Source organism: Choloepus didactylus, chromosome 8 (assembly GCF_015220235.1).
Source record: "Choloepus didactylus isolate mChoDid1 chromosome 8, mChoDid1.pri, whole genome shotgun sequence".
Lineage (NCBI taxonomy): Eukaryota > Metazoa > Chordata > Mammalia > Pilosa > Megalonychidae > Choloepus > Choloepus didactylus.
This window is the reverse complement of record NC_051314.1, coordinates 121,470,897-121,494,230: the sequence shown is the minus strand read 5'-3', so window position 1 is coordinate 121,494,230 and position 23,334 is coordinate 121,470,897. Positions and strand designations below refer to the sequence as shown.

The 23,334-nt window shown below is 42.9% G+C and overlaps 1 protein-coding gene across 1 annotated transcript in view; it reads left to right on the top strand.

Moving 5' to 3' along the window:
• ETV6 (ETS variant transcription factor 6) overlaps positions 1–23,334 on the top strand; it is a 243,817-nt gene that overhangs the window by 193,584 nt on the left and 26,899 nt on the right. Inside the window, exon 4 of the mRNA XM_037846667.1 lies at positions 6,840–6,974. Coding sequence (XP_037702595.1) covers positions 6,840–6,974 — 135 coding nt within the window. The remainder of the gene's footprint in view (positions 1–6,839; positions 6,975–23,334) is intronic.

Here is a 23,334-nt window from a genome sequence, read left to right as displayed (position 1 = left end):
TGTTAAAACTAATCATACCCTTTTCACTGATAATTCCATTTCACAAAGATATCCTAGGGAAACAATCCAGTGTGTGTGTGTGTGTGTGTGTGTGTGTGTGTAGTGGGCGGATGGGGCAGATACCCTTAGGAATTCTATTTATAATAGTAAAAACATGGAAATGCCCCAACCACCCCCAGTGTGGAACTGGCTAAACAAACTCAGGGAATGTAAATATAAACAAATACATGTAGCTTTACAGCCGTTCATTCAGTCACTAGTTTATTATTTATTCAACAGATTATGTGTGGCCTTGCAGATCATGTTCAGGATTTTAAATATTATTTAAGGAAGCTCTTCAAGGTTTTTAAGTAGAGGATTGGCATGACAAGGTGCAGAGGTGAGCTGTGGATGTGTACAGGCGGTTTGGCTGGAGTCAAGGAGCAGTGGTGGTGGGGCCAGCAGAGAGAAGGGGGTGATTCAAGGAATATTTAGAAGGCAGAGTCTATAGGTCTTGGTGACCAATTAGATGTTGAATGAGAAGGAAAGGAGAGTTAAGGGCTACTCCCGCATTTCCAGCCCAATCGACCTGGCCTTTACTATAATAGGAAACACTATCAGGTTCATAAAGACTTGTTTCAGACACATTAAATGTGTCATGTCTGTATGACGTTCAGGTGGAAGGGTCCAGGGATAAGTGAATATAGTTGTGGAGTTCAGTGGAAATGCCTGGCTGCAGTAGATTTGGCACAGATATGCTGGTTGAGGCCCTGCGAAAAGATGAGATTGCCCAGGAGGAGAGAATAGTGAGAGCCCTGGGGGGCCTAAATATTGAAGGGTTGAGTAAAGATGAAGAGCCAGAGAGAGGAGAAGAAAATCAGAAGTGGGAATCTCTGAAGCTGCAGAGTGCTCCAAGAGGAGGGAAGCGGTGATTGATTTCTGAATGTTGCTGAGAGTTAAGCAACTTTGCCCTTTGGATTTGACAGCAGGGAGGCGACTTCAGCAAGAGAAGCTTGGAGATGTTGGGAGTGGAAGCCAGAATCAGGGACCTGAGGAGTGGAGGGTGAGAAGTCCAGTTGGCCGGCTCCTCTGGGAGCCCTGGCTATGATGGGGAGGAGAAAAGCATAGCCCTGGCTATGGTGGGAAAGGGAAGATGAGGACAAGGGGTGTGTGTGTGTGAAGACAGGAAAAACTTGAAATTGCTTAACTGCTAAAGGGAGAAACTCATAAGAGAGGTAGAAGACACTGTACAGTAGAGAGACAAGCCTGTGAACTAGAAATGTCTGAATGAAATGATGTCAGATGGGGAGTGGGAATTCCATACGTATGAATGCAGTTTTGTGAAACTTATGCATGTGCTTAAATGCATAAGTATACAGGCAAAGTAAATAGTTTTGTTGTTTTTTTTTACCCGATTTTTGGGTCAGGTCTGTTGTAAGCATCATGAGCACAGGAGGTGCCCACTGGTGGCACATGTTAGAGCAGACACGGGGCTGTTGCTTTGTACACATCATCTCATTTAATCCTCATTACAGCCCTGCCAAGTCTGTGGCATTTGTTCTAATTTTACAGAAAAGAACACTGAACTAAGCATTAATGAAAGGGAAAAATGGTTTGTCTAAGCATGCAGATGATAAATAAAGGAACATGCAGGTGAAAAACTTGGACTGCCTTGCTCCAGAGCCCAAAAGCCTCCAGGGCCTCTAAAAGTAAAGAAACTTAGATAAATTTAAACTCCAAAAAGCCTCTATTGTGTTCGTGGTCTTCACACATTAGTAAGATTGATAAGGCAACTTCCAGCAGCTTTGCTCACTCTATGTGTACTATCTGAAACAAATTGCTTATAAAATAACATAATTTAGGATCCTCAAAGTGGGTACCTGATTTTTCATGTCAAAAGCATAAATACCAATTGTGTGTTTTCTGTGCACACGTGTGTGTGCATGTACATGTGCAGGGGCCACGTGGGTCATGTGTATACCTGCACCCAACGGGTATATGTAGGTTGTGTGGGGCCTGTAGCTTATGGTTTGGGGGTATCATTTTAAGAAAAGAATACATATGAAGACAGATGTTGCTAGCACCCCTCCCAGGGGCCTATGCAAGTGAGGGCCTGAAGCACACTAGCTTCACGGCAAATCTGTGCATCCACGTGTGGATGGGACATATGGAGGAACTGACATGAAGTTACTGTCCCTTTACTGGTAGGCCTTGGTTCTGTGGCTTAGTAATAGTTATTTCTTATCTGGGGAGACAGAGATTTATCAAGAATCTAATGAGTCAAAATTTTTTGGAAAGTGCTTTTTGAATGCAAGCCAGTAGTGGTCATTAGCTAAGTCAGATATCCAGTGCTGTGGCTCATGCTCTTTATTTTCAGTGGGCAAATAAAAACAATTTTTAAAAAATACTTTATTTTGAAATAATTTCAAACTTACAGGACAGTTGCAAAAATAATTCAAAACCCTTGTGGTGAACTCGGCACACCCCCTACCCTGATACCCAGATCCACCAACTTTTAACATTTTGCCACATTTGCCATATCATTCTATCTATCTGTTGATCAATTGATCTAATCTATCTGGCTGTCTGTTGATCTGTTATGCAACCTACATTTGAAAGTAGGTTGCATAAAACATAACTTAGTTTTAAATAGTTTTTAGTCCTAAGATCTTTTTGTTAGTATTACTTTTTAAATGTGATCTCCTGCATATATGAAGCTTTTAAGAATGTGTCAAGAGGAGACCAGGCTGGTGCTGAAGGACCTAGGAGAGGGTAGAGATGGAGGAGGTGGAAAGGCCACCTTCATTTATTTAGAAAACTGTGGTAGACAAGACACAGGTTCTGTGTTACTCCAGAGGCCAAGACTAAGAGCCAAGAGGCCCAGGGTTGCAGGGGTAGCCAGAATTCCAACTCAACAGAAGAACTTCCCTTCAACTACAGCTGTTCAAAAATGGTTTGCTTATGCTGTGCCAAGCCACCCACTACTGGAAGTGCTCAGCTTCTTGGCAGGGAAGACAGTTTGGGTGGGTGGGTGGGGTGAGCAAGGGACTTGTACTGAGCAGAAGTTTGAACTGATCTAAGAAACCTCCAGGATCTCTCCAGTCCCCACGAGGTCTAAGATTCCAAGCTGTTATTGCCAGTCTACACACACCGAGGGCACGCACAGTGAGTTGGAGTTCCCCCCCATGGTAGTGATGTGTGAGTGCTGAGCCAGCCACTTCCCCATCTGAGCTGGTTGCTGAGGAAACAGGTCTGTGAGTGAAATGATCGAGCTATAGCTACAGTCTAGGGTCTTAGAATTACATTTCCCCCTGGCCACGAACCTGTGACCTTGGGTCTGTGTCCCCACCCCTTAGCCAGCATCGGAGGCGGCTCTTATGCCCGTTAGCTCCCCAGTCCTCATGATAGGCTTCTGGTTTAGGTAAGGACCTGGCAAAGTCGGCTTGACTCGCCTCTTCCCCATTTTCCCTAGCACATCCGGAGAGGAACCTTCTCTGCCTGGCTCTCTTTGCCAGCTTTGGGAGGAGAGGTTGGGGAGTCAGGACAGAAGTCCTGGGAAAGTACAGGGCAGAGCTTGTGCCTCCCTGAGTGGGTTTTGCCCGTTGGGTGAAGTGTCCAGAAAGCCCAAGAGTGGGAAATAGGTTAACTTTCTTTGCCCTTTCTGGAGGGGGAGCATTACGCTGACCGTGACCCAGATACTCCCCCTTTGTTATCCATGTGACACCTCCTTAAGGGCTACAGGTCTGTCCTAAACCACTTTAATGATATCAATGATAATAAAAACAGTGGTAATGGCTGTGGTGGCGGTGGTAACAGGAGCAGCTAATGTTGACTAAGCCCTTACTGTTTGTCTGATGACATGCTGAGTTAATTACACGGGTTACCTCATTGGATCTCACAGTTCTAGGAGATAGATGCTGTTAACCTTGCCAAATTATGGATGAGGAAACTGAGGCCTAGAAAAGTTAAGGACATGCCTGAGGAGGCTCCAGCCTGACTCCAGAGCATAGACTCGTAACCTTTCTTCTTTCTTCCCTCCTTTCTGTATGTAGGTAGAAAAACAGAAACCTGGAAAAGAAAGTGCCCTGCCCGGTCTGTAGCCCATGAAGCTTTTCCAGCGGCCTCCGGGTGGGGGTGGGGTTGGGAGTGGGTGGGTGCAGGGGCACAGCATATGCACCAAACCCTGCCCCACATGCTCCACACCATTTCTCCCCTTGTCTAATCCTCTGCAGCAAACTGATAAGGTAGAGGTTAGTATTTGCATTTGCAGAGAAGTTCAGGGACTTGCTGAAGGTCACCCAGAGCCATGGAGCTGGGATCCAACCCCAGGCAGTCTGCCTCTGCAGAGCACCCACCCCCCCAATCTACTTGTCTTTCGGAATAAGCAAAACTAAACATCCTCACAAGACACTAAATTTATATTTCCTGGCCTCCCCTTCTAAAATGGATACACTAATTACTGACCCTTTTTTTTTTTTTTTTAGTAATAGTAATCATCAGCAACACATTTTTAAATGTTTCATTTTTCTTCTGCAGACTACCAAAATAAAGCATTGATCAAACCCCACAAGATAAAACCCAGCAAGTGCGGAGGCCATGTGAATTAGGAAAAGTTCAGAAAGACATTGCATTAAACCCAAAGAAACAGAGTCTTGATTAGGGACTTATTTTTGTAAAAGATTAAAATATGTGTCATTAAAATAGGACCGTATTTCAGGCTCCATATCCTTGTTTCATCAGAAGCAACATCACCATGACGACTAGGTTCGGATTAGCTGTATCCCGAAGCCCCTCCCAGCGCTAAGACGTTATCGCTTGCGCAGGGTTCTACCTCATACCTTACATTATTCAAAATCCGACTTGGAACACCACTGTATCTTCCTGCTCGTCTGCTTTTAATGAAATGCCCAAGTGCTATTGTGTTTTTATGTTTTTAAAGTCTTTTGCTTTAATTAATCATAGTAAATAGTGGCAGTAAGTTATACTAATAGCAATCAGAATTCAAAGGTGGAGCAAAGAACTTGTGCAAAAGCACAAGATTCCCTTGGAATAGGATATCTGTGGAACTTTATTTGCTATCTGGGCTTAAAAGGTAGAGGAGCCATGGTTTGCAGAAAGAAAGAAACATGGAGAATTTCTCAGGTTCAAACTGAGTTTAGAAGAAAAAAATAGAGCAATATCTACAGCCAAAAATAATCAGTTAAATTGTTAATTAAAGTATCTGTTTTTTAAAAAGAGCTAAAATTAGAGGCAAAGGCCTATTGTTTGGTACAATTGTTGACTGCATATCTGTCTGGGAGAAAGGGCGTGGGGGGCAGTCAGAAGCCTGTGGTATTTTAAAGATTAATCACCCACCCCCAGTGGGTTTTGAGGCTGTCCACCTGCATTTTGAACTTGGTTCTGAGCCAAAGGGGTGGGAACAGACCATGACAGTTTTTTGCTAATTAACCACTTGGTGGACACTTCAAATACCAAATACATTAGAACAAAGGGCCCTCTGCTCAAACAGGCCCCCACCATCCTCAGCAAGGGGCTGGCATCTAAGATGATTTTCTCGAGATTGTAAAACCTTGGAGAAATGCCTATATGTATTTTTAAAGGTGGGAAGTATCCCAGAATATGCCGGTTTGTTATAGGGCAACTTCAATAGTAAACTCCTCTGAAGGGGCTGGTGACTTTTTCTTCATATTTATTCACTTCCATGCCTGGGATTGGGGTAGGTTAAAAAGACTTGTTTTTCTCCATAGGGAAGATTTCTATGAAGAATCTGTGAGTTATCTTTGGAACATTTAGAATGCTGTACTTAATGACTTGATGATTCTTGGAGTAATTCAAAGGCAAACCAAGATATACGTGAAAAGGATATTTTTCACAAAAATGATAGCATAAAATTGGGATAGTTTAAATTTCCAATAAAGTTGGTACATCCCTGCAATGGACTATTATCATGCAGCTGCTGAAGCAGTTCAGTAATGTTGGAAAATCTTCGAAACCTAATGTATAAATGCCTATGGCTAAGTGAAAGAAGCAGGTCTGAAAAGGCTACATACTGGGTGATTCCAGCTCCATGACATTCTGGAACAGGCAAAACTGTAGAGACGGTCAAAAGATCTGTGGCTGCCTGGGGTTCGGGAGGAAGGGGGCATGGATGACTAGGTGGGGCCCAGGGCAGTTTAAGGCTGTGAAACTACTCTGTACGATCCTTAATGGTGGATACAGGACTTGGTACATTTGTCAAAGCCCAAAGAACTGTACAACACAGAGTGAACCCAATGTAAACTATGGACTTCAGTTAATAATGTATCAAATTGTTTCATCAATTATAACAACTGTATCACTGCAATACAAAACATTAATAGGGGCAACTGTGTAATTTTTCTGTAAACCCAAAACTGCTCTTAAAAATAAAAATCTAAAAAAAATTTTAATATGGAAGGAAAAAGAGAGCACTAAACTATTAAAGGCCCATGTCTAATTATATAACTAAAGAGTATTGACAGGGTTTCTCTCTCTTATGATGGAATTTTTAGAGAATTTTTGTATTCTTTTTGGTTTTCTGCATTTTCCAAATATTGTACAATTCATTTATATAATTCTCATAATCAAAAAAAGTTTGATGAAAAATTAGATGGCTCTGACCTTTGGAGTTTTCAAGTGCTACATCCTGACTCCCATACGCTCTGTGAGGACAGAACCCTGGATGAGAGCCAGGATGTGGATAAGGGCAGGGAGTGAGAGCAGGGAGCCCACCATCGCATCTTTAGCACCTGGCAGGGGCCGGGCACAGAGCAGATTCTCAGGAATTAGTGGTAGAATGGAGTGTTCCAATTTCTCTACTTCCCTTTCCCTTTTCTTTCCAGGCGATGTGCTCTATGAACTCCTGCAGCATATTCTGAAGCAGAGGAAACCTCGGATTCTTTTTTCACCATTCTTCCACCCCGGAAACTCTATCCACACACAGCCAGAGGTCATACTGCACCAGAACCACGAGGAAGGTACCACAGGGCCCCCGTTTCCTTATCTGAGGTTTAGACAAATCCAGGAGGTTTAATTCCTAGCTTCATAAGTTGTCTTTATTCATGTGTTTCATTTTTCATTCAACAGACATTTACTGCGTTTTTACTGTGTATAAGGCACTGGGGCTAGGGCCAAGGTGAATAAGATATACTCCCAGGTCTCTGAGGCTCACAATTGAGATGAAGAAACAAGTTAGACATGTAAATATAAAAGGACAACTACAGTAGGCACCATATAGATGTGGTGGAAGGAGAGATTACATCCATCTATAAAAAAGTAGGGTCGGCTTCATGAAGGCTCTGGAAGGTTCCTTGAAGGTAAAACAGGATTCTGATAAGCAGCTAATAAGTGGAGAAAATTCCAGGCAGAGAAAATGACTTAAAGGTGGGGTAAGTTCTTGGAATAGAGTGTAAGATGACTTGGGTTATAGAGCATATCATTTTCCCCCCAACCTTTTCTTATGAAAAATTTCAAACATACACCAAATAGAGATAACAAAACAAATAGACTCCTGTGAGCTTTCACCCAGTTCAACAAAATCAACATTTTGCCATTGCAGAACTGATGCAAGGGGGAGAGATTGGAACTAGGATGCGGAGGGCTTTGATTTCCAGGCTCCAGAGGAAAGTCATGGGACATCATGGAAGGTTTTTGAGCAGGGAGTAATAAGGGGTGGGGGTCAGGAAAGGAAAACCCGAACCCTGTGAACTCTGTGGTGGGTTGGGAGGTTCTCTTCTTGTTCTTCTAGTCGTCATAACAGAATTGGTAGGAAACAGAGCAAAAGACTAGAATTGTATCGTGGCCCTGGGCAAAGCTCCAAAGCAGGTGTTTAGGCACAGAAACAGGGTATAAACTCTTAACTTGGACAGCCAGGTTGTTGAACAGCGGCGTACGTGGTGGCACTCGGTGGTGGAGCGTGTCTCGAGCAGCGTCACCTCTGCTGCTTCCCGGCCGGCTCGGTCAGAGAACAGACATGGGCACACGTGGCACTTCAGGACCTTTTCACCTGTACTTTTCCTTAGGACCAGGTCATTTAAGGGGCCTAAAACCTTGGTTTCTTGGGGCATTTCCTTAAATTGATCAATCATCCCCAAGAGCAGTGCTAATATTTTTGTTTTGTTGTGGGCAAATTTAAAAATGGGAAGTGTTTTGTTTTCTTAATTAACACTTCACAAAGAAGAGCCCGACTCCAGGCCTCGGCATCTCTTCTTTGTGCCACGTGTTTCACAGCAGGTCCCCTCTCTCCCTGGTGTTCCTTGCATGCACCCTGCCTCTCTCTCATCCTTTCTTCTCCTAGCTTTACCCTTGATAAATTTAGCACCCCCCACCACCCCCAGCTCGGTTTCTTCATTCTTTTTCTATTCCTACCAAGTACATTTCCGGCTTGTGTAATAGCCAGCAGCCACTCCGCAGGGGTGGAGGTGGGCTTATCGAAGCTTGACATTAAGACAAGAATTAGATTCTCCAGCCTGCCTCTTCAGAGTCAAAGGGTGTGTGATAGGGTTGTCCCCCCCTCTTTTTCTCATTATTTGAAAAAAAAAAAAAAAAAATCTGATTTGGAATTTCTATTCCCCTTTTTATTCCCAAACATGATTGGAGGCTTCTGGTGTCACCTCATCACCAAACCTCCCTCCCTTCCCTTTGGCCTGATTTGACTCATAAGTAGGTGTGTTTGTTGTTCTCGTATGCAGGAGCTCATCAATAGAGAAAGCTGGCTTACTCTCAGAGCTACTCTCAAACCCAGTAAACACAGACGTGCCACCACATATGCTGTAATGAGCTGTGCTCTCAAGTGTTAGATGTCGGTGGTGAGCTCAGTAGGTAAGAGGATGGAGCTAAGGAGGCCAAGGTCAAGGGCGTCATTGCCCTGTGGACCAGTTAGAGCTCCAGCCCCAGCTCTTAAAGGTAGTGCCTTCTCAGAGACCGTTCCTTAAAGCTGATGGCCAGGAGGCGAGATCTGAGAGCACATGCCCTCCTGCCTCGTCTGCTTGGACGCCGTGCACGCTCTCAGTGGGCAGGTGAACACAGCAACAAGGGCGGTGGACGTCTCCATCAGGCGCTGTCAGAAGAGAAGAGCTGGGAAAGGCACAGAGGTGACAGGAAGAGGCTGTCTGCCCCCTGCCTTTCCCAGACTTCCAGATTTATAGTTGCCGCTGGTGACAAGACCAAGTAGAGGGATGCATGGATCAGTACAAGTTCCCCACCTCCAACAATCTCCCCCTTTTACCCTTTCTCTCCTCTGAAAAGGGGTGGTGTGGGGGGATCCTGTGCAGCCTGAACTGTGCATACAGTCAATCTCGTTATATTTACTTATAAATAGTAACACGTTAATATATGTATATGCCAATAAACAAAAAGATCCGATCCTGAAAAAAATCTGCAAAGTAAAATTATATCAAATATTATTTCCCCAGTGGTTCGTCTTATATAATTAGGGATACAGTACCATGTAAAGTCTGTTGGCCCAAAACTACTACCATTTGCTATGAGCTTGGCGCAGAGATGTGTATAGGGCAGGATGGAGGGGAAACGGGTGTTCCCGAGGGCCCGACTCAGCTCCAGAGCAGCCTGGCACAGTGAGCACAGAGCGAGCGGCAGACTCAGGCTTCATTCAGCCCCCACGACATCACCTCATCCCTGCCGCCACCCCAGCTTAACACATTCAGACCTTCATAACTACACAAGTGAGAACTGATGTCATCATACACGTGTCTTCTTCAATCTAGCTACTGTTCCCCACAAATATCCCGTATGAGCCCATACATTGAAATCTCACCTTCTTTAAAAAGAAGTGCCCACAGTTAGGGAGTTGATATTAGCTCAAAGGTTCCCCTCCACTCTTTTGCCCACTCTGAGATTATCTTAATGGCATAGATGCCCCACTCCACCACTCTGACACGAGAGGAGGGCGAGCACACTAATTCAAACCCACGATCTCTGTAATGTGCACTATTCCAAAATCACGTCATGCCTTAGGCAAAGCCATCCACCAATCCTCAGATTAACACTTCCATATAGGAGAACCTGCATTTCCACTCTCTTCCCTCACTTACTAGTTCTGTGTAGGGATTATGATATTGTATAATGAGGGAATCCTTAAAATTTTCCATTCAAACCAGGACACTATGACAGCGAAATAAGGCTACTAAGCCAGGACAGCAGGCGTTTATAAACCAGGACCACCAGATAAACTGGGGACATATGGTCACCTTGGACATAATTTTTAAGAGAACAAGATCTGGAAGTCAGGAAACCAGGTTCTCATCCTCCCCTCTGCCAGAACAAATCATGATGGCTAAATTAGCTCATTTCTCTGACCTCAGGGTCCCCAATTGTTAGGTGGGGAATGAGACTAGATGGCCTTTAAAATGTCTTACAGCTCTGAAATCCTAATATTATAGCCAAGGTTTTTGGGTCCCTCTGGGTGATATAAAGGTGAATGAGGCACATTTTCCACCCTCAGGATCTTGGGCAAGTAAAATCAGAACTCATAACAGTGTCCTGCCTGGTGTTGCTCAGAAACTGTAGAAAATCTCTTCTATTCTCATTTGTCTCACCTTATCAAGAACTTCTGACCACACTGCCCCTTTCAGTAGGCAAACCAAGAGTAGCAGCATTCACTTGTCTCATGATGAAAATCTCAGTCTAAGCAGATTCCTTTTCTTTGCCTGTTGTGACCCATTTTATCTGCATAATATGAATAAGGTGGTAGATAGGCAGTTATGTACGAAGGAGACAAAGTAAATAATGATACTTCGGTCCCAAGAAACAGAAGGCAAAAAACATCTATAGAAATTTCGAACCAGCAAATGACTATAAAATGAATGTATTTTGTTGCACATAGTTGTAAAGTCGATTTCTTTTGATACCTTCAGTTCCTAAATCAGTTACTTTTTTTTTTAATTTAATTTTATTGAGATTGTTCACATACTGTACAATCATCCAAAGATCCAAGGTGCACAATCAGTTGCCCGTGGTACCATCATACAGCTGTGCATCCATCACCACAATTAATTTTTTTTTCAATTTTTAGAACATTTCATTACTTCAGAAAAGAAATAAAGACCAAAAAAAGGAAACTCAAATCCTCTCATACCCCTAACCAACTCCCTCTCTTATTGACTTATAGTATTGGTATAGTACATTTGTTACTGTTGGTGAAAGAATGTTCAAATACTGCTAACTGTAGAATATAGTTTGCAATAGGTATATTTTTCCCTATATACCCCTCTATTATTAACTTCTAGTTATAGTGTCATACATTTGTTGTAGTTCATGAAAGAGATTTCTAATATTTGTACAGTTAAACACGGACACTGTCCACCACAAGATTCACTGTTTTATACATTCCCATCTTTTAACCTCCAACTTTTCTTCTGGTGACATACGTGACTCTAAGCTTCCCCTTTCCACCACATTCACACACCATTCAGCACTGTCAGTCATTCTCACAATAACATGCTACCATCACTCGCTGTCCATTTCCAAACATTTAAGTTCACCCTAGTTGAACATTCTGTACCTAATAAGCAACTGCTCCCCATTCTTTAGCCTCTTTGTATATCCTGGTTACTTATATTTCATGTCTATGAGTTTACATGTTATAATTAGTTCATATCAGTGAGACCCTGCAATATTTGTCCTTATGTGTCTGTCTTATTTCACTTAATATAGTGCCCTCAAGGTTTCATCATCAACCCATTTTTTTTAAAGACGGTTTTTTGACCCACCATGCATTCCATCCTAAGTAAACAATCGATGGGTTGCTGTATAATCTTGTACTTATGCTTTCACCACCATCACCACTATCTATATAAGGACATCTCCATTTCTTCCACAAAGGAGGAGGAAGAGTCAAAGAAGATAGAGAAAGAAAAAGAAAAAAGAAAGAAAAAAAATGACAGCTAAAAAGCAACAAAAGGAAAGATAGAATTAACCTAAAGTAGAATAAAAGAGTCAGACAATATCACCAATGCCAAGAGGCCCATACCCCTCCCTTATGTCCCCCTCTTATTGGCATTTAGCTTTAGTATATTGCCTTTGTTACATTACAGGAAGGATAATACAATGTTTCTGTTAACTATAGTCTCTAGTTTGCATTGATTGTATTTTTTCCCCAATACCACCTTATTTTTAAAACCTTGCAAGGTTGACATTCATTTGTTCTCCCTCATGTAAAAACATATTTGTACATTTTATCACAATTGTTGAGTACCTTAGGTTTCACTGAGTTATACAGTGCCAGGCTTTCCTTCTGGTGTCCCACATGCTCCCAACCTTACTCTTTCAACCATACTCAAAGTCATCATGGTTCAGTGTACTTACATTGCTGTGCTACCATTACCCAAAATTGTGTTCCAAACCTCTCACTTCTGTCTTTTTCTATCTGTCTGTAGTGCTCCCTTTAGTATTTCCTGTAGAGCAGGTATCTTGTTCACAAACTCTGTCATTGTCTGTTTGTCAGAGAATATTTTAAACTCTCCCTCATATTTGAAGGACAGTTTTGCCGGATATAGGATTCTTGGTGGGTGATTTTTCTCTTTCAGTATCTTAGATATATCATACCACTTCCTTCTTGCCTCCATGGTTTCTGCTGAGAAATTCACACATAGTCTTATCAAGCTTCCTTTGTATGTGATGGATCACTTTTCTCTTGCTGCTTTCAGGATTCTCTCTTTCTCTGTGACGTTTGATAATCTGATTATTAAGTGTCTTGAAGTGGATCTATTCAGATCTATTCTGTTTGGGGCACACTGCGCTTCTTGGATCTGTAATTTTATGTGTTTCATAAGAGATGGGAAATTTTCATTGATTATTTCCTTTATTGTTGCTTCTGCCCCTTTTTCCTTCTCTTCCCCTTCTGGGACACCCATAACACGTACATACATGCATTTCATGCTGTCACTCAGTTCCCTGAAACGTTGCTCATATTTTCCCATTCTTTTCCCTATCTGTTCTTTTGTGTGTAGGATTTCAGGTGTCTTGTTGTCCAGTTCCTGAGTGTTTTCTTCTGCCTCTTGAGATCTGCTGTTGTATTTCTCCATTGCTTTTTTCACCTCTTGTGTTGTGCCTTTCATTTCTATAGATTCTGCTAGTTGTTTTTTCAAACTTTCGATTTCTACCTTATGTTCGCCCAGTGTTTTCTTTATATCCTTCATCTCTTTTGCCATATCTCCCCTGAACTCATTGATTTGGTTTTTTATTTGATTTAGCATATTTCTTTGAAAATCTTTAATTGATTGATTCATTAAAGTGAAACAGTATCTCAGCTGTATCTTGATTGAGGTATAACTTTGTTCCTTTGACTGCGCCATATCTCTGCTCTTCCCAGTGTAGCTTGTAGTCCTCTGTTGCCTAGGCATCTGGCTTCCCAATTACCCCAATCAGGTTTTCCCAGACCAGAATGGGTTCAGGTCTCAGAATGGCGTTATATTCAGTTTCAAGTCTCCCTGAGGGTGTGTCTTAGAGATTGACAGACTTTCCTGTGAGTTCTCTAGCTGCTGTGCTTTTCCTAACCTGCCCAGCAGGTGGCACTTGTCAGCCTGTCGCTCCCAGCTGGTGTAAGGAGGTGTGGCCCCTTTAGTTTCTGTTTTGGCTGTTTTCCCCCAGGCTCTGGGGTCTGAGTTCTGAAAGGTAGATCGGCAGTAGAGCTGGGCCCTACCTCCTTCCTCTTAGGGAAGATATACCTCCTACAGAGTTATCCTTTGCATTTGAATTGCTCCTTTGTCTCTCTGACTCTGTTATCTCCACCCCTGTCTGGGTCAGAGTGCTGGGAACTGAAAATGGCTGAGGCTCTCTCCACTGTGCCACTCAGGTTGAGAGAGGAAAAAAAGGGAAAGAAAACCCCCTTTCAGAGCCAGTCAAAGGCCCCGCAGTTTCGTCTGTTGGTCAGAGATAGCACCTTGTCTCCTGGCCTCCCTTTCCTGGGACACAGGAGTTTTCTGGCTCTTTAAGGTCAGTCATCACTAAAAGCCTCTGTCTACTTGTTAGGGGTTTGTCTATGTTTGTAGCTTGTATTCAGCAGTCCACATTTGTTAATTAAAACCCCAGTTGGAGCTGGGCTGAGCTATATTTGCTTGCTCCGGGAATGCTGCTTTTTCCCACAGCGAGGTTTTGCAGCTCAGCCTGCCATGGGGGAAGTGGGATCCTGGCACAGCTCCACGTTTTTACTTACACATTTTATGCTGCAGTCTCAGCCATTCCACCCAGTCCAGATTGGTGTACAATGTATGGACAGTCATGGTTGTCCCCCAGCAGTTATTCCAGATTATTTACTAGTTGTTTCTAGTTGTTTATTAGTTGTTCCAGGGGACTGACTAAATTCTCCTCCTCTCTATGCCACCATCTTGCCCCTCCCCCTAAATCAGTTACTTTTAATACCTGTAGAATATTTGAAAGGAAGGCTTTGTCCTGAAGTGTAGTCAACTGCTACCAGCTCTTAGTGTTGGAACTACTTGAATAGTGACTCCCTAAAAGCCCACTTGGCAGTATAAAATATGCTTCAGCTCCAGGTTAAAGTCTATGAATGGGGCCAGCTCTGCAGAGTTGCCCATGTAGGACTGGGCAGTGTGCCCCACAAACTGTAGGGAGAAGGAACAAGATCCATGTTTCTCAAATGTTGTCATACCAAGGTCCCCTTGACGGGCCCTCCTATAATGTCAACGCCAACCCGCTCCCATGCCCTATCCAAGAAACTGTGGGAGATGGTTTTTAATAACTTTAATTTGAAAACATTCACCCAATGCAGTGATTATTTCTGCAGTGGTAGATGCAGTTTTAAGGTGGCAATTCTGTTCTGGTCTAGCTCTTTGTCACAAGGTGGACATGGAAATTGGGAGTAGTGGTGAGAAATTTCAGGTGTCAAAATACTATTGATTTCAGTTCTCCTTGCAACTAGCACATGGTAATGACACTGGGAGTAAAGAGAAAACATTTCTTTGTGGGGGACAGTAGGAGAAGGTTGGGGTGGTAGATACACTTTGCCCCACAGAAGTTTAATTTATATGATCATTTCATGTGAGAGGAATATTATACCTCCCACCACACCAACCCAAGTGCCCAAAGGCTGCTTTGGAGGAGGAAATCCTTTTAAAATTTAATGAGATAATTAAACATGAGTTATATGAATCTGCTTTGTAATAAAATAAAAGCTACCATTTATTGGGTCCTCGTTATGTGCCAGGTCCTGTTCCAAGCACTGTAATGTGGGAATCATCTAATCTTCACAACCGTCCTATGAAGAAGATAATACTATTATCCCCACTTTCTAGATGAAGAAACTGAGGCTCAGAGCAGTCAAGTAACAAGTCCCCAAACTCCAGTAGCTACTAAATAGAGAGCTAAGATTTAAACCCAGGTCTAGTTGACTCCATTATAGCACAAATGAGTTGACCAAAGTAACATTTTTATTAATGCTTTTGTGCAGGCACTCTGAAAATAGGGAGAATTGTTGAAAGAAGGATAGAAAAGTAGTGGAGATAGAGATGCAAAAGCAATTTTTAGGTTGCCTGATGAGGTACCTGTGGCAGGTCCCAGAACTCCACAGTACTTGGAACTACCAAATTTAAAAAAAAAAAAGATCCAGGATGACTTTTGAGACCCCCAAAGTATGTCTTCAGTTCATGATGTTAAAAATGCATGCTAAATCGTTTTGTAGATCACTGACTCCCGTGGGATGCTTCCTATGGTGAAGATTTCCCAGTCTGTAGAAATGCGGGCCCTGAGTAAGGCACCGGCTTCTGAGAACAGCATCACTGGCCGTCATCCTCCTGGGGAACAGCCCCTCCGTGCAGGTTGCTATCTGAAAGCCAGCCCCTCATTACGGCTGCTGAGGAGGCACCAGCGTAGATGGAGTTTTTTGCTCTTCAGCCCTTTACTGCTTTTTGCAAAACCCCCCCAGATTTTCTAGTCTTGCTAGAGACCTGTCGATGCCTGAAGTACCAAGCGGGCCCTCTGCAGGGGTTGACAGCTGTTACACATGTCAACCATAAATCCTTGGCAGAGCCAGAGTGTGCGCTCTGGATTCAGGCTATCTGGGTTCAAATCCCAGCCCCCCAGTTTACCAGCTGTGTGACTTCAGGTAAGTTATCTAACTTCCCTGTGCCTCAGTTTCCACCTGTAAAAGAAGGGGCATAACATTGCCTATTGCATAGGGCTGATGTAAGAAAGAGGTGAGGTGATGTGGGAAATGCCCTTGGAACGGCTCCCACCACATAGCAAGCACTCAGCAAGTGTTACTCATTATCATTATTGCATGTTAGTTACCAGCATTTGGTTAGGTTTTTGTTTTGATCTATTTACCTCCGATTTTCTTAACCATTCACATTATCGTAACTGCATTCACTTTGTGCAAACAGCAGATTTGCGCATTTCATACATAGGAAAGGCTGTAACCAGGCACCACCTCCAACGTTATTTCTATGAGAAAATACATTTAAAGTGTCGATCTTAATTAGTTTCAGAACCCAGCCTGGTTTTTAAACGAGCACTGCTTGTATATTGTTACCTCTCACAGTAGAAGTAGATCCTCCTTTGATGTTTGTTGAAGTAGTGACCCCCTTGGAACCTTTCTCTTAATCTTTTGACTGTCCCTTCTCACATTTAAGAACTGTAAGGTTAACCTTTTGCACCTCTTTCAATTCTGTGATTCTGAAATCTGGCAGGAGAAGTCCCCCTGGAGGAAGAGCAAGCTCTGATCTTGACATCTTGACTTCCTGTTCTCCGTGGTAACAGAGCCCGGGACACCATTTAATACCTTTCTCCCTGACCAGGCCTCCTTCTGCTCTTCTCCCAGCCCTCCTTTTCTTTCCAGGACCTCTTCTTCCTGCTTTACCTCCTAGTGCATGCAGGGTCTTCTAGTACATGCAGCCTTACCTTTTACCCTCTGGTGCAGCTTTTGATTGTGATGGAAAGTGCAAGGGTCCTGGATTGTGGATGGTGCCAGAGCCTCTTTTCCTTCTCACCTGGGTAATCCTTTTCCTTTAAGGAGGACCTGCTCACCCTCTCTGCTTCCTCCAGCTTCCTCCAGGGCCTCCAGGCTGCTCTTAGCCCTAGGGCCAACTCACTCTCTTAAGCCAGGAAGTTTTAGAAGAAAGAGAGCCCTAAAGTGCATCAGTAACTCTCCCTAGATAGCCAGGAGGTCTTCAAGAAGCTTCCTGCTTCTCCCTGTAGGGGAACGCCATTTGATCTGTTTGAGATAAGGGAAGGGCAGATTGATTTTTTTTCCTTCCATGGAGGATACCCTTAGCCTACTTTTATCTTGCTCTTTCACCACTCCCAGGCTCCCTTGCCTTATCTTTGTGCCAGCCTTATCTCAAGCCCTGTAGATGGTTCACCAGGTTTGCTTCTACAGGTCTAGTTGGCCCCTTTGAAGTCTGATCCCTTGCTTCCCCAATTTACTTCTTGTGTGTTCCTTCACCAAGACAGGAGAAAGTGGCTATCCTTCCAGGTGAATGGGAGGGAGACTCTTCTGTCAGGCATGCTAAGAGCAAGACAGCCCCCAGCCCAAGTGGGAAACCTCCTCTGCCTCCTGCAGATTTGCATGTCCTCTGTGTATTGAGCCACTGGTAAAGACAGCCTGTTGGGAGGCGGTGCGGCCCTCACCCTCGGTAATGAAGACGAAGTTTCAGCCCTGCCAGAGACCTAATTTGTATCTTTCAGCCCCTTTCACCAAATGCTTATAAAATTCTAAGAACTTACTAAAGGTTTATTGTTTATGACCTTAAATATGCGTGAATTACAGATTCCAATCTAGTGGCACTGGCAAGTTGTTGAGGTGAGTAGGCTGAAATGGTTTGACAGAGGATCAGTGGGAAGTCACAGAACCAAAAAGAAAGTACACCTCTGAGAAAGGCCGTGAGAGGGGTGAGAACCAGTGGGTGTGTGTGAAATATATTTTGAATTCCACCTCAAGACTTAGGGCCTTTAACTCTCTATACAGCTCTTCATGTTGTTCATGGTTCCTGCTAAACTTTTGCAAAACTGTGCTGGGAAATGGTCTCTTCTGGAAATATGGGGAACACCACAGACTGAGGCTCATGAGTGAGAGTTACTTGCTGGGCCTGTTGATTTGTATCTCCCTGACTGCCTTTTTCTCTTGTCATCATCTATGGCCTTAGGGAAAACACGACGGAGGAAATGTGATTTGGGCGTGTGAATATAAACTTGATCTTAGCCTTTGCTCTACCCTGACTTTCCATGACTTTCACCAAAGCCTTTTTTTTTTTTTTTTTTAGGTTTACTGTTTATTCACTATTTATAACATGTTAAATTGGGTCGACTTTTGATGAATTTTGAGTAAGGAAACCAGTAAGTAAAAGAAAGAGGACAAGAAAAAAAAAATCAGACCTGTTTGTAATCATTGATTTATTTGGGGCCGTTTTGTAGTGAGAAGTGATTGTGACTAAGAGAGGTCTGTCTACAGAGAGAGTTTCGGGATCAGAAAACACTTTCAACCAGAACGACAGTTCCCGACCAGTCCTTCATCTTTCCTCCCTGTTCCTTGCATGCCCACAAGGACTAATTATGTGTGGCTTTCCCTCCCTCTTCCTTCTGTATTTCCCTCTCATATCGAGACCTTCACAATGAGGGCAACATGGACAATTTCCCAGTTTTCCAGCTGGGCAACTCACCAAGAACAAACCCAGACATCAAGGCCAGACCAAAAAAACTTTCTTGTTTTAGACAGAAGACTCCTACATCTGGGGGATTTAATGCACCCACTGTCCGCTCAGTGCATTTCCTGTGTCCGGAGCTCCTCTGCCTGCAGGCTCTGGTTTTGTAACTTTCCATACCCTGCTGCCAACTTACAATAACAGAGGCAGCAGGGTCAGAGCGTCATAGCCCGGTCCGTACGTGGGCTGGGCGCATGCCTTGCAACCCGAAACAAAGCTTGGAATGTCTCAGTGCATGCCTTTCAGCCTTGACAGAGGTTGTGCCCAGACCACCAGGAATCTGGGATTAAATAATCCTGAGATCCAGTTTTCTACCATTAATGCTATCAGCTTCATCAAGTACTTCCTCTTTGGTGTCTGCAGAGAAAGAGATAAATCAAGCTCCACCAAGTCCTGTTCCTGCCCAGATGCTGAGTGAAAAGTAAAATCTGAGTTCGATTATCCAGGACGCTGTCTCCCTCCTTCGTTGTTCCCAAAGATCTGGGCAGGATCAGAGAGTGAAATCTCTCCAGGACATTACATCAGTTCCTCTTCTACCTTGGCATGCAAGTTCTTCCTCTCATAGTCCACCCAGACTTCCTAAAGCTTGCCCTGAGTGCACCCCTCACGCTGGGCCCTGAAGCCCGGGACATCGAAGACAGCCTGTAGGTAACCAGATTACTGACGAACGCCTGTGTCCGTTTTGAAATTTGTAAGACAGGAAATGGATTCAGGAAATGGGATAGTTCAATACATGATCTTCATCATCCTTAAGAATTTTTAAACTCTAATAAGCTTTTCAGTATAGAGAGACATTCTGCAAATGGCATTAAAAGAAAATACATGAAAGTTTAGCAGGCAACTGTCTTAAATAGTTATTTACAATGATCTCGTTTCATATTCTATGAAAAAAGGAAGAGGGAACCATGGACAAAGAGAAATTTTGGCAGCAGAATTGAGGACCATATTAGCTATGGAAAGAAAACTTGCCTTGGCCCCAAAAGACTTCACATTTCTATCACACAAATAATCTCAGCTGTTAAAGGTAAACAAGTGCATGGACCCAATGAGCACCCTCTAAGCATTTATCTGCATTTGGTTTGAAATGAGAGGATTAGGACTTGTCATCCCAACCTGTATCCTACAAAGTTAATTGAGCACTCAAAAAATAAGAATGGAAAATTTCAAACTTATACAAAAGTAGAAGGAGTCATATAATGAACCACCACATACCTATCCCCAGCCTGGATTATCAACTCACGGTCATTCTTGTTTCTTCCATGTTCCCAACTACTCTATCCTCTACCATCCTGGATTAATTTAAAGCAAATCCCAGATAGCATATATTTATAGATATTTCATCTGGAAATGTATCAGTGTATGACTAAAAAGATAAGGACTCTTAAACAAAACCTTCACATCACCTAAAAAATGAATAGCCCTGAATATCAAATATCCTATTAGTGTTCACATTTTTCCATTCATCTCATAAATGTTTTTAACAGTTTGTTTGAATCAAGGTTTGTTGAATTACCCAAGGGTCTATACATTGCAGTTGGTTGGTGTGTCTCAATTTTCCTTCAATCTATAGGTCTCCCTCCATTCATATCTTTTTTCTCTCATCCTTTCTCCCTCAATCCCCCTTCTCCACCCCTTCTTCCACTCCTTCCTCCCTCCTTCCCTCTTTTAAGTTAGCTTTTGAAAAAATCAGGTTGGTTGTCCCATGGACTTTCTCACAGTCTGGATTTTGTTGATTGCATCCCTGTGGTATCATTTCACGTGTTCCTCTGTCCCCTGTATTTCCTATAAATTGGTAGTTAGATGTAAAGGTTTGATCAGATTCAGTTCTTAGTTTTGGCAAGAACACTTCATAGGTAATGAGGTATACTTCCACAAGGAGGTACGTTATTCCTGGTTGTCTCTTTTCTGATGTTAGCAGTCATTGATGATCATTATTCAGACTTACTGTTTCATCAGGAGTTACAAAATAATGATATTCCAATTCTGTCATTTCTTCATTTACTATCTGAAATATATTTAGAAAGAGCAACTTCACTTCATTAACTGGTTACCCTCCCTTTCATATGGGAAAGCAGGAAAAAATGCTTGGTTCTTTCTCTTTATATACTAGTCTTCAAAATAATGAGTTTGCTTCACAGTAGCCAATGAGATTTTTTTTAAGTGTGATTATGAACTCATGGATTTAAACGTATTTGATGTATTTTTTATTGTGCCTATTTCATTTACACTTCAGTCCATATCTGGCCAGTAAGAATCACTTCAAATGGGCTCTGGAGTCCTTTTCATATGGCCCCAGTAGTCTTTGAGAGTTTCCTTGCTTCCTGTTGTGACAGGATGGTCCAAGATCACCTTCCATATTTCTTATCCTGTATCTGAAGTCACCTACTTCTCTAAGGCCCTTTAGTTCCTTTAGTGGGAAATAGTTTTTAGAGATCACAGTCTGGATATTAGGGGTGTTCGTTGCTATATATGATATATAATTTCTATAAATACTTTTCATTATTTGTAGGGTCTTTCAGTATACAGAGAAAAATTTTAAGAGAAAATACACCATGAATTCATACTCATACTTCCAGTTTAGGTTCAAGACCATGGGCTTTTTAGTCTTTTGATCTTAAGTATGCATCTCCTTCCTTCCACACTGAAATGTCCAGTTCCCAGTTGTTCCAGTTTGCTAATGCTGCCTTATGCAAAATACCAGAAATGGATTAGCTTTTATAAAGGGGGTTTATTTGGTTACACAGTTACAGTCTTACAGCCATAAAGTGTCGAAGGTAATGCATCAATAATCAGGTACCTTCACTGGAGAAAGGCCATTGGCATCCAGAAAACCTCTGTTAGCTGAGAAGGCACATGGCTGGTGCCTCTTTGCTCCCAGGTTGTGTTTCAAAATGGCGTTCTCCAAAATGTTGCTCTTGGGACAATTTGCCCTCTCTTAGCTGCAGCTGCTCTTCAAGTATCACTCTTAGTTGCTCTCTAAAATGTCACTCACAGCTGCACTGAGTTCCTTCTGTTTGTCAGCTCATTTATATGACTCCAGTGATTTAATTCAGACCCACCCTCAATGGGTGAGGTAACACTGCCATGGAAATTATCCAATCAAAGTCTTGCCCACAGTTGACTGAGTCACATCTCCTTGGAAACACTCAATACATTCCAACCTAATCAACTCTAACATGTCTGCTCCCACAAGATTGCATCAAAGATAATGGCATTCAGAGGGACAAAATACATCCAAACTGGCACATTCCACCCCCTGGACCCCAAAGTGACATGATCTTTCCATATACAAAATACATTCATCCCATCACAATATCACAAAAACTTAAATCATTTCATTAAGAATAGTTAAGGTCAAGATCCCATCAAAATCAGTTATAGGCATGGTCTGTCCTAAGGCATAATTCCCCTCTGGCTATGGACCTGTGAAACTTAGAACAAGTTATCTGCTTTCAATATACAAAGGAGGGACATTCATAGGATAAACATTCCCATTGCCATAAGGAGAAATAATAAGGAAAAAGGGTTTAAGGGACCAAAATAGTTCCTAAAACCTGCAGAGCAAACTTCATTAGATTTCAAAGTCTGAAAGTCATTTATGGAACAATGTTTTATCCTTGGGGCTTGAGAGAGCTGGAATCCAACCCTTTCCAAGGACCTTCATGGCAGCCCTTGTTTCTCCAAAAGCTGGAGTGAATGCTCCAACATACTCACAAATTGGGGAGACCACCTTCTTCTTGGCCTCACCCTCCTCAAACATCGGGTTGCCACCCGGACTCTGCCTCTCCAGCGCAAAGGCTCTCCCCTCTCTGAATAGTGGGGTGGCAGCCAGGTTCTCCCCCAAATCCCTGGGGAATGTGCTCCACCCTCTCTGGGGCCTGGGGTGGCAAAACTCTTCCTGAGCATAGAGGCAGAAGGCCCACTCTCGACCTCCGGGGCAAACTCATCCTTTCCATGTGCCTGGGTTGCTCTGCTCTTTTTGCCTGAGATTTCTTGACTCCAGACCTCAATTTCCATGATTCTGTCCTTGAAGAAATTTTTCCTTTGATTTGTTCCTTTTCCATTCCCTCCATTCCAGACCGGCAGTGGCTCCGTCTATACAGATGTTGCAAAAATCTCATTGGCTTGGCATGAAGCACACAGGGGTCGAAACCATCAGACATAGGACTTTCCACAAATCCTTTCTGGGTAACTCCATCTCCAATCCTGGCTTGTACTGGAATGGCGGTAGGGTTCCATGTTTGGTTAAATCCTCACTTGGGGCTGTAGCCTCTGGGGTATCACTTTCTGGAAGCCCAGAATTTTCCAAATTAATCAGTTTCTGGTTTCTTTGTACCCAAGAATTCAGTTCTTAGCTTATCTCTCTCCACTCGCATTCTACAAGGAGAAGCCAGGCCACACTCTCGATATTTAATGTTGAAATCTTTTCAGCTAAGTATCCCAGGTCATCTTTTTCAAATTCTGCCTTCCATCTAACACCAGGACACAATTTTGCCAAATTCTCTGCTACTTTAAAACAGGGATCATCTTCCTTCCAGTTTGCAATAACATATTTATCATTTCTTGTCAAGGCCTCATGAGAGCTATTTTTAGAGTCCATATTTCTACCAACAGTCTCTTCCAAACCATCTAGGCCTTTTCTATCAAGCTCCTCACAATTCCTCCA